The sequence below is a fragment of the Heptranchias perlo genome, chromosome 10 (assembly GCF_035084215.1).
Source record: "Heptranchias perlo isolate sHepPer1 chromosome 10, sHepPer1.hap1, whole genome shotgun sequence".
Classification (NCBI taxonomy): Eukaryota; Metazoa; Chordata; class Chondrichthyes; order Hexanchiformes; family Hexanchidae; genus Heptranchias; species Heptranchias perlo.
Window position 1 is genome coordinate 62,846,998 of NC_090334.1, and position 12,248 is coordinate 62,859,245.

General features: G+C 45.8%; 1 protein-coding gene across 1 annotated transcript in view; it reads right to left on the reverse strand.

Moving 5' to 3' along the window:
* The window catches only part of itpk1a (inositol-tetrakisphosphate 1-kinase a), a 199,805-nt gene that overhangs the window by 27,356 nt on the left and 160,201 nt on the right, over window positions 1-12,248 (reverse strand). Inside the window, exon 6 of the mRNA XM_067991937.1 lies at window positions 1,175-1,273. Coding sequence (XP_067848038.1) covers window positions 1,175-1,273 — 99 coding nt within the window. The remainder of the gene's footprint in view (window positions 1-1,174; window positions 1,274-12,248) is intronic.

The window sequence follows — 12,248 nt, forward strand, 5'->3', positions numbered from 1 at the left end:
TGCTGTCCCATAACACACCAAAGGTCAGGAATGCACCACTAGGGGGAAACCGTGGCACTGTGCCAGACAATTTGCACAGTACCAAAATACCGAGGGGCAGGTACAGTAGAAGGGCACTGTGCTGTCAGGGGGATGGAGTGAGTGGAGGAGAGTCTCTACATCCCAGAGAGATGTACTCATTATTTATTATAAATTAAACATACAAAATATCAGGAGGCAGGTTAACAGGGGTCACTCTCGCCCACCTCTTGTTGAGCAGTCACTGAACAGCACTGGCAGAGGCCTGGGCACAATCATCTACCTGCCCTCTCAGCTGTGGAATAGTACATGGCACCGTGCTGGGGAGGGGAACTGAGGGAGGGGAGATTTAAATTAAAATGGGGCGGCAGCAGAAATAAAACGATGAACTGAAAAAGAATAAAATTCCAGACCTGGAGGCACTTCAATATCTCATTATCTCAGGTGCTACAGTTTCAAAGGGAGGTAACTTCTAAAGAAGGAACGGTTGGGGAGGGTAACATTTTGTACGGTGGGGCTCCAGCACACCGTGCAGTGTGACATGATGCGAGGTGGTTTATGTCCATGACTCCCTGCAGAATGAATTTTAGATCTTAGCTTGGCCAAAACAGGGTCAAGTCAAGGCCAGGCATGTCTGCATTAGGAGGGAGGAATAAAGAAATAAAACAATAGCGGATCAAGCACTCACAGGCTGCCCTCATGCTTCTCTTGAAAGCCAGTGAGAGATTGGGAGCAGATCATCCACAAACTCTGCTGGGCATGAGGAAAGGTCAGGAGGAAAGTCGGAAAAAATAAATAGGAACTTTCCAAGGCAACATTTTTTAATTCTGAAAAGAACTATTTCTGAGGGTGGGAAGTGATGATGGGACCAGGACAAAGACAGGGTGGTCCCCCCCAGCTTTTCAGAAGATGTCCAAATAAATTCTTAGAGGCCATTTGGCAAGTCTACTTGTACTTTTTCCAAAATGAAATTACAATTCATGCTCTCTTTATATAGAAGCTGCCGCAAGAAATTTATTACAATCACTAAGGCCCACTTCAAAATTGTTAGAGGAAATGTTTGAACTGATTTATTACAAATATTTAACAGAAAAGCAGAAACCACACTAAGTCTGCAGCTGTCCCTTGTGTATTGTTTTTCTTTCCAAACACTTACTGAATGGGAATGTCAGCTTGTGTTTCTCAATCTCTGCCATAGTGTCCTCCCCACACTGACTGCTGAGTTCCATAAAGGGAGGTGAACAGACTCTTTCATCTGTAAGAGAAGAAGAATCCATGATTTTAGCAGGAGCATGTTAAAATGCATTCTGAGCTGTAGATAACAGAACACGGTCTTTAACAAACCATTTGGCAAAAACTTTCCTCCAGGCTTGTGAAACAAGTCAGTGCATTGGAAAAAAAAAGTAATGGAAAAGCATCATGTCACTTGTGCACATTGTGACAAAGGAGATACATGGTGATTCACTCTCCCTGGTGCCGAGGACAGTGTCTCCAACACATTGTTCACACTGTCATCAATAATATCACTTTTGTATCATGCAGAAGAGTACATTTGGAAAGTTATAAGTTTGTAACGATTCATTCCTCAATTTGGACTTGATGAACATTCTGTTTTTTTTAGTTCCAAGTGCAGTGGTGCTCTGATGGGCAACAGCATGGATCAGAGGTCACAGCAATGGATCCACACCCACGCAGAAAGTCCCTGACTGAACTGAGCAAAAGTTGGAAGCTTCTCATTAGGAGAGAGGGAAAGTGAGAGGATTTCTCCATGTACATTATGGGTCAAACAGGAGAGACATGATAGAGGCAAAGAATTGAAGACAGTTCAGAGAGATATGCAAAAACAATAGGGCAATAATACTATCCTAAAGTAGACTAGAAGAAAGGTAACATATGTGGTCAAAATTGGGAAAGTTTTTTTTTGAATGCAGGACTATTTTCTAGATTAGTATGTTTCTGGTCTGAGGAAAGAAGCATTGCTTGATTTAGTTCTAAGTAGTGAAATGAGTTATATAATTGATGCAAGAGTAGAAGAACAACTGGGAAATAGAAGTCACAACATAGTTAGGGTCAATGTGAAAATAAAAACAGATAATAAAAGAGTCAAAGGTAAGGATGCTGGGACTAGGAAAAGACAAAGTTCAATGAGATAGATACAAAGGGATCGGACCCAAATTAACTGGACAGAAAAGTGAGCGTATAGAACAAAGGATCCACAGTGGGGAGTCTTCAATTATGAGATGGATAAAGTACAAAATAGATATATTCCTATAAGGTAAAAAGAGGGTGCTTCAAAGAATTGATGTCTGTGGATAAAGAGATTAAAATTAAATATGAAAAGACTAGGAGAGAATATGAAAAGTGAATAGCAAAGGCATTGATAAGCATATTAAAAGTAAAAGAATAGCTAAAGAAAGGGTAGGACCACTCAGGCATGAAGAGGAAAATCTAGTTATGAAGGTTGAAGGTAGGGCAGAGATATATATTACATAAATATGCTGCATCTAGTTTAAAGATGACAGACAGGTTGTAAATGCAATTTAATATGCAGAAGAGTGAGGTATTGCATTTCTGGAGGGAAAACAAGGAAATACACTGAAGGATGTGGATGAACAGAGAGACCTTGGGGATCCAATACAAAGTTCCCTGAAAGTAAGAGTACAGGTCAATTAAAGTCATAAAAAGTTTTATAAATGTAGCAGAGTACAACAAAAAATGAGGTACTGCTAAATTTGTATACGACATCAGTTAGAGCAGTGTGCTCAGATATGGGATTCCCATTATAGATAGGACACAGAGCATTCAGTGAAGATTCACCTGGATGATGCTAGAGATGAGAAACAATATTTATAAGGAGAAACTTGAGATACTGGGACTATTTCCACTGATGCAGTGAAGGCTAAGAGATTTAATACAGGTTTTCAAAATTATGAAATTTTTGATATGGCAAATAGAGAAAGAAAATTTCCTCTGGCTAGGGAGTCAGTGATAAGGAGTCATCAATTTAAAATTGTCACCAAGAGAGAGGAGAGGGGTTCAGATGAACTTCTTTACACACAGAGTTGTTAAGAGAAAGGAAGACATTGTTGGGGTGGAGATGACAGCATACAAAAAAATAGGTAAAATAACACTATAACTCGTAGAATCATGGGAAGTTATGACATAGAAGGAAGCCATTCGGCCCATCGTGTCCATGCCGGCCGAAAGAGAGCTATCCAGCACTTGGTCCGTAGCCCTGTAGGTTACGGCACTTCAAGTGCACATCCAAATAGTTTTTAAATGAGTTGAGGGTTTCTGCCTCTACCGTCCTTTCAGGAAGTGAGTTCCAGACCCCCACCACCCTCTGGGTGAAAAAAATTCTCCTCAGCTCCCCTCTAATCTTTCTACCAATTACTTTGAATCTATGCCCCCTGGTCACTGACCCCTCTGCTAAGGGAAATAGTTCCTCCCTATCCACTCCATCTAGTCCCATCATAATTTTATATACCTCAATTAAATCTCTCCTCAGCCTCCTTTGTTCCAAGGAAAACAAACCCAGCCTATCCAATCTTTTCTCATAGCTAAAATTCTCCAGTCATGGCAACATCTTTCATAAATCTCCTCTGTACCCTCTCTAGTGCAATCACACCTTTCCTGTAATGTGGTGACCAGAACTGTACGCAGTACTCAAGTTGTGATCTAACCAATGTTTTATACAGTTCTAGCATAACCTCCCTGCTCTTATATTCTATGCCTCGGCTAATAAAGGAAAGTATCCCATATGCCTTTTTAACCACCTTATCTACCTGTCCTGCTACCTTCAGGAATCTGTGGACACGCACTCCAAGGTCTCGCTCTTCCTCTTTACCACTCAGTATCCTCCCAATTATTGTGTATTCCTTTACCTTGTTTGCCCTCCCCAAATGCATTACCTCACACTTCTCTGCATTGAATTCCATTTGCCACTTTCCTGCCCACCTGACCAGTTCATTAACATCTTCCTGCAGTCTACAGCTTTCCTCCTCACTATCAACTACATGGCCAATTTTTGTATCATCTGCAAACTTCTTGATCAAGCCCCTCACATTCAAGTCCAAATCATTAATATATACCACAAAAAGCAAGGGACCTAGTGCTGAGCCTTGCGGGACCCCACTGGAAACAGCCTTCCAGTTGCAAAAACACCTGTCAACCATTACACTTTGCTTCCTGTCACTGAGCCAATTTTGGATCCAACTAGTCACTTTCCCTTGGATCCCATGGACTTTTACTTTTTTGACCAGTCTGCCATGTGGGACCTTGTCAAAAGCCTTGCTAAAATCCATGTACAACATAAATCCATGTACATCAAATGCGTTTCCCTCATCGACCCTTCTTGTTACCTGCTCAAAAAAAATTCAATCAAGTTAGTCAGACGCAACCTTCCCTTAACAAATCCATGCTGACTGTCCTTGATTAACCCGTGCCTTTCTAAATGACAATTTATGCTGTCCTTCAGAATCGATTCCAATAATTTGCCCACCGCCAAGGTTAGACTGACTGGCCTATAATTACTCGGTCTATCTCTTCCTCCCTTTTTAAACAACGGTACAACGTTAGCAGTCCTCCAATCCTCCAGCACCACGCCTGTAGCCAGGGAGGATTGGAAAATGATGGTCAGAGCCTTCGCTATTTCCTCCCATGGTCAATATGTTCTCCTGGACTAGTTTTGATTTCCTAAGGGGGTCAGAGAGTAATTTTAAAGATTTTATTCTCCCTTGGGTTTTAAAAATCTTTTTTTTGCCACTCCCAGGACATCATATGGCTGCTGGAGGTCGGTGGGTGTGGTAAATCCCGATACTTAGGGCATCGTGGCTATATGGGGCAGGCGTGATGGACCAGCTGGTCTTTTCCTGTCATCATCTTTTGTACGTTCTTCTGTACATTGCCATAGAGAGTAGTTGAATCAGTGACTATTGCATCTTTTATGAATAGATAAGTAGATAAACATTTGAAGCAGAGGAAGACACAGGGCTATGAAAGTGCAGAGTAGTGGAAATAGTTTCAGACTGCTCTAGCAAAGAGCCAGCACAGACACAATGGGATGAATGGGCCCCTTCTGTGCTTTACACTGATATGGTTCTAAGGAGAAAATCGCCCTGTGCTGCTCTAACATACCTCATGGCTCTCTGTCACACAGGACTAGCCTGGAGACAGGTAACAGTAAATGACACTGGGATCTAAAGGAGGGGTGGAGTCATTCGCATTTTATCTTTATACCAATTCTTTTGTTTTGTAGAACAAAAAATGGGTGTGTTTTCAAGAGTACAAAGGATGTTCAGAAGTGCAAATTTATTGATGTCAAGCAGTCAGGTTAAAAGGAGGAACCTGTATGAGAACATGACTGTTGCAACTCCCACTTCATAACACTTTCTTGACCTATTCCATTGGCAAGATTTCAAATTCCTCAGTGAGTGAAATACTGAGCTTCAAGTGGAACACTGTGTCAAACAGTGTCAAAATAAACACGGATGATGTGAAATCTCCAAGCAGCGCCAACAACTTATACACACATTCTTGCGGTGAAAATGAAGAGAGCCTTTTAGAACAATATAATTCTATTATTTGGTGTGACTGTATCCATCTCTCTAGAGATTAATTGCACATAAAGTGAATTCTGAATAAACACAACTGCATTAAAGGGTTCCGGCAAAGGAAGCAAAAGTGTCAGAAGATGTTCTACAGCCTTCTATACTTGAAAAAGACACTATGGCAGAGTAGTTACAATGAGACTGCTATCGTACACCTGAGTCTAAATGAGCTCAAATCCCAGCTTAATTTTTCATTAACAATCGAACTGCAATGGATCGTTCTCATTCCGCAAAATCCAATTTAACCGGACTATTTATCACCATTAGTTGCCATGTTCAGATTCAGTTTGATCCAGTTGCTGTTTGTGCTCTCAGTGGCTTTATAATGCCCTCCTTCAGCTGCACTTCCCCAGTCCTTTCCAGCAACATTCCTGCTTCAATGGAGCACCACAACAATTTTTTTTATTAGTTCATGGGATGTGGGCATCACTGGCAAGGCCAGCATTTATTGCCCATCCCTAACCGCCCTTGAGAAGGTGGTGGTGAGCCACCTTCTTGAACCACTGCAGTCCGTGTGGTGAAGGTTCTCCCACAGTGCGATGAGGTAGGGAGTTCCAGAATTTTGACCCAGCGACGATGAAGGAATGGCATTATATTTCCAAGTCGGGATGGTGTGCGACTTGGAGGGGAACATGCAGGTGGTGATGTTCCCATGTGCCTGCTGCCCTTGTCCTTCTAGATGGTAGAGGTCGCGGGTTTGGGAGGTGCTGTCGAAGAAGCTTTGGCGAGTTGCTGCAGTGCACCCTGTGGATGGTGCACACTGAAGCCACAGTGCGCCGGTGGTGAAGGGAGTGAATGTTTAGGGTGGTAGATGGGGTGCCAATAAAGCGAGCTGCTTTGTCCTGGATGGTGTCGAGCTTCTTGAGTGTTGTTGGAGCTGCACTCATCCAGGCAAGTGGAGAGTATTCCATCACACTCCTGACTTGTGCCTTGCAGATGGTGGGAAGGCTTTTGGGAGTCAGGAAGTGAGTCACTTGCCACAGAATACCCAGCCTTTGACCTGCTCTTGTAGCCACATTATTTATGTGGCTGCTCCAGTTAAGTTTCTAGTCAATGGTGACCACCCAGGATGTAGATGGTGGGGTATTCAGTGATGGTAATGCCGTTGAATGTCATGGGGAGGTGGTTAGACTCTCTCTTGTTGGAGATGGTCATTGCCTGACACTTGTCCAGTGCAAATATTACTAGCCACTTATAAGCCCAAGCCTGGATGTTGTCCAGGTCTTGCTGCATGCGGGCACGGACTGCTTCATTATCTGAGGGGTTGCGAATGGAACTGAACACTGTGCAATCATCAGCGTACATCCCCATTTCTGACCTTATGATGGAGGGAAGGTCATTGATGAGGCAGCTGAAGATGGCTGGGCCGAGGACACTGTCCTGAGGAACTCCTGCAGCAATCATAGAATCATAGAATCACAGAAGTTACAACATGGAAACAGGCCCTTCGGCCCAACATGTCCATGTCGCCCAGTTTATACCACTAAGCTGGTCCCAATTTCCTGCACTTGGCCCATATCCCTCCATACCCATCTTACCCATGTAACTGTCCAAATGCTTTTTAAAAGACAAAATTGTACCCGCCTCTGGCAGCTCGTTCCAGACACTCACCACCCTTTGAGAGAAAAATTGCCCCTCTGGACCCTTTTGTATCTCTCCCCTCTCACCTTAAATCTATGTCCCCTCGTTATAGTCTCCCCTACCTTTGGGAAAAGATTTTGACTCGCTACCTTATCTATGCCTCTCATTATTTTATAGACTTCTATAAGATCACCCCTTAACCTCCTACTCTCCAGGGGAAAAAGTCCCAGTCTATCTAACCTCTCCCTATAAGTCAAACCATCAAGTCCCGGTAGCATCCGAGTAAATCTTTTCTGCACTCTTTCTAGTTTAATAATATCCTTTCTATAATAGGGTGACCAGAACTGTACACAGTATTCCAAGTGTGGCCTTACTAATGTCTTGTACAACTTCAACAAGACATTCCAACTCCTGTATTCAATGTTCTGACCAATGAAACCAAGCATGCCGAATGCCTTCTTCACCACCCAATCCACCTGTGACTCCACTTTCAAGGAGCTATGAACCTGTACTCCTAGATCTCTTTGTTCTATAACTCTCCCCAACGCCCTACCATTAACGGAGTAGGTCCTGGCCCGATTCGATCTACCAAAATGCATCACCTCACATTTATCTAAATTAAACTCCATCTGCCATTCATCGGCCCACTGGCCCAATTTATCAAGATCCCGTTGCAATCCTAGATAACCTTCTTCACTGTCCACAATGCCACCAATCTTGGTGTCATCTGCAAACTTACTAACCATGCCTCCTAAATTCTCATCCAAATCATTAATATAAATAACAAATAACAGCGGACCCAGCACCGATCCCTGAGGCACACCGCTGGACACAGGCCTCCAGTTTGAAAAACAACCCTCTACAACCACCCTCTGTCTTCTGTCGTCAAGCCAATTTTGTATCCAATTGGCTACCTCACCTTGGATCCCGTGAGATTTAACCTTATGTAACAACCTACCATGCGGTACCTTGTCAAAGGCTTTGCTGAAGTCCATGTAGACCACGTCTACTGCACAGCCCTCATCTATCTTCTTGGTTAGCCTTCAAAAAACTCAATCAAATTCGTGAGACGTGATTTTCCTCTCACAAAACCATGCTGACTGTTCCTAATCAGTCCCTGCCTCTCCAAATGCCTGTAGATCCTGTCCCTCAGAATACCCTCTAACAACTTACCCACTACAGATGTCAGGCTCACTGGTCTGTAGTTCCCAGGCTTTTCCCTGCCGCCCTCTTAAACAAAGGCACATTTGCTACCCTCCAATCTTCAGGCACCTCACCTGTAGCTGTCGATGATTCAAATATCTCTGCTAGGGGACCCACAATTTCCTCCCTAACCTCCCATAACGTCCTGGGATACATTTCATCAGCAATGTCCTGGGGCTGAGATGATTGGCCTCCAACAACCACTACTATCTTCCTTTTTGCTAGGTATGACTCCAGCCACTGGAGAGTTTTCCCCAATTCCCATTAACTTCAATTTTACTAGGGCTCCTTGGTGCCACACTCAGTCAAATGCTGCCTTGATGTCAAGGGCAGTCACTCTCACCTCACATCTGAAATTCAGCTCTTTTGTCCATGTTTGGACCTAGGCTGTAATGAGGTCTGGAGCCGAGTGGACCTGGTGGAACCCAAACTGAGCATCGGTGAGTAGGTTATTGGTGAGTAAGTGCCGCTTGATGGCACTGTCGACGACACCTTCCATCACTCTGCTGATGATTGAGAATAGACCGATGGGGTGGTAATTGGCCGGATTGGAATTGTCCTGCTTTTTGTGGACAGGACATACATGGGCAATTTTCCACATTGTCAGGTACATGCCAGTGTTGCAGCTGTACTGGAACAGCTTGGCTCGAGGCACGGCTAGTTTTTTTTTTATTCGTTCACGGGATGTGGGCGTCGCTGGCAAGGCCGGCATTTATTGCCCATCCCTAATTGCCCTCGAGAAGGTGGTGGTGAGCCGCCTTCTTGAACCGCTGCAGTCCGTGTGGTGATGGTTCTCCCACAGTGCTGTTAGGAAGGGAGTTCCAGGATTTTGACCCAGCGACAATGAAGGAACGGCGATATATTTCCAAGTCGGGATGGTGTGTGACTTGGAGGGGAACGTGCAGGTGGTGTTGTTCCCATGCGCCTGCTGCCCTTGTCCTTCTAGGTGGTAGAGGTCGCGGGTTTGGGGGGTGCTGTCGAAGAAGCCTTGGCGAGTTGCTGCAGTGCATCCTGTGGATGGTACACACTGCAGCCACAGTGCGCCGGTGGTGAAGGGAGTGAATGTTTAGGGTGGTGGATGGGGTGCCAATCAAGCGGGCTGCTTTATCTTGGATGGTGTCAAGCTTCTTGAGTGTTGTTGGAGCTGCACTCATCCAGGCAAGTGGAGAGTATTCCATCACACTCCTGACTTGTGCCTTGTAGATGGTGGAAAGGCTTTGGGGAGTCAGGAGGTGAGTCACTCGCCGCGGAATACCCAGCCTCTGACCTGCTCTCGTAGCCACAGTATTTATGTGGCTGGTCCAGTTAAGTTTCTGGTCAATGGTGACCCCCAGGATGTTGATGGTGGGGGATTCGGCGATGGTAATGCCGTTGAATGTCAAGGGGAGGTGGTTAGACTCTCTCTTGTTGGAGATGGTCATTGCCTGGCACTTATCTGGCGCGAATGTTACTTGCCACTTATGAGCCCAAGCCTGGATGTTGTCCAGGTCTTGCTGCATGCAGGCTCGGACTGCTTCATTATCTGAGGGGTTGCGAATGGAACTGAACACTGTGCAGTCATCAGCGAACATCCCCATTTCTGACTTTATGATGGAGGGAAGGTCATTGATGAAGCAGCTGAAGATGGTTGGGCCAAGGACACTGCCCTGAGGAACTCCTACAGCAATGCCCTGCGGCTGAGATGATTGGCCTCCAACAACCACTACCATCTTCCTTTGTGCTAGGTATGACTCCAGCCACTGGAGAGTTTTCCCCCTGATTCCCATTGACTTCAATTTTACTAGGGCTCCTTGGTGCCACACTCGGTCAAATGCTGCCTTGATGTCAAGGGCAGTCACTCTCACCTCACCTCTGGAATTCAGCTCTTTTGTCCATGTTTGGACCAAGGCTGTAATGAGGTCTGGAGCCGAGTGGTCCTGGCGGAACCCAAACTGAGCATCGGTGAGCAGGTTATTGGTGAGTAAGTGCCGCTTGATAGCACTGTCGACGACACCTTCCATCACTTTGCTGATGATTGAGAGTAGACTGATGGGGCGGTAATTGGCCGGATTGGATTTGTCCTGCTTTTTGTGGACAGGACATACCTGGGCAATTTTCCACATTGTCGGGTGGATGCCAGTGTTGTAGCTGTACTGGAACAGCTTGGCTCGAGGCGCAGCTAGTTCTGGAGCACAAGTCTTCAGCACTACAGCTGGGATGTTGTCGGGGCCCATAGCCTTTGCTGTATCCAGTGCACTCAGCCGTTTCTTGATATCACGTGGAGTGAATCGAATTGGCCGAAGACTGGCTTCCGTGATGGTGGGGATATCGGGAGGAGGCTGAGATGGATTATCCACTCGGCACTTCTGGCTGAAGATGGTTGCAAACGCTTCAGCCTTGTCTTTTGCACTCACGTGCTGGACTCCGCCATCATTGAGAATGGGGATGTTTGCAGAGCCTCCTCCTCCCGTTAGTTGTTTAATTGTCCACCACCATTCACGACTGGATGTGGCAGGACTGCAGAGCTTTGATCTGATCCGTTGGTTGTGGAATCGCTTAGCTCTGTCTATAGCATGTTGCTTCCGCTGTTTAGCATGCATGTAGTCCTGAGTTGTAGCTTCACCAGGTTGGCACCTCATTTTTAGGTACGCCTGGTGCTGCTCCTGGCATGCTCTTCTACACTCCTCATTGAACCAGGGTTGATCCCCTGGCTTGTTGGTAATGGTAGAGTGAGGAATATGCCGGGCCATGAGGTTACAGATTGTGCTGGAATACAATTCTGCTGCTGCTGATGGCCCACAGCGCCTCATGGATGCCCAGTTTTGAGCTGCTAGATCTGTTCTGAATCTATCCCATTTAGCACGGTGGTAGTGCCACACAACACGTTGGATGGTGTCCTCAGTGCGAAGACGGGATTTCATCTCCACGAGGACTGTGCGGTGGTCACTCCTACCAATACTGTCATGGACAGATGCATTTGCGACAGGTAGATTGGTGAGGACGAGGTCAAGTAAGTTTTTCCCTCGTGTTGGTTCGCTCACCAGCTGCCGCAGGCCCAGTCTAGCAGCTATGTCCTTCAGGACATAAGAACATAAGAAATTGGAGCAGGAGTAGGCCAATCGGCCCCTCGAGCCTGCTCCGCCATTCAATAAGATCATGGCTGATCTGATCCCAACCACAAATCTAAAGAACACAAGAAGTCGGAGCAGGACCCGGCCACATAGCCCCTGGGCCCTCTCCGCCACCCACAGGGCATTGACCGATCCGAACTCAGCTTCATGTCCAATTTCCTGCCCGCTCCCCATAACCCCTAATTCCCTTTACTTCTAGGAAACTGTCTATTTCTGTTTTAAATTTATCTAATGATGTAGCTTCCACAGCTTCCTGGGGCAGCAAATTCCACAGACCTACCACCCTCTGAGTGAAGAAGTTTCTCCTCATCTCAGTTTTGAAAGAGCAGCCCGGTCAGTAGTGGTGCTTCTGAGCCACTCTTGGTGATGTACATTGAAATCCCCCACCCACAGTACATTCTGTGCCATTGCTACCCTCAGTGCTTCCTCCAAGTGGTGCTCAACATAGAGGAGGACTGATTCATCAGCTGAGGGAGGGCGGTAAGTGGTAATCAGCAGGAGGTTTCCTTGCCCATGTTTGACCCGATGCCATGAGATTTCATGGGGTCCGGAGTCAATGTTGAGGACTCCCAGGGCCACTCCCTCCTGACTGTATACCACTGCACCGCCACCTCTGGTGGGTCTGTACTGCCGGTGGGACAGAACATACCCAGCGATGGTGATGGAAGAGTCTGGGATGTTGGCTGAAAGGTATGATTCTGTGAGTATGGCTATGTCAGGATGTTGC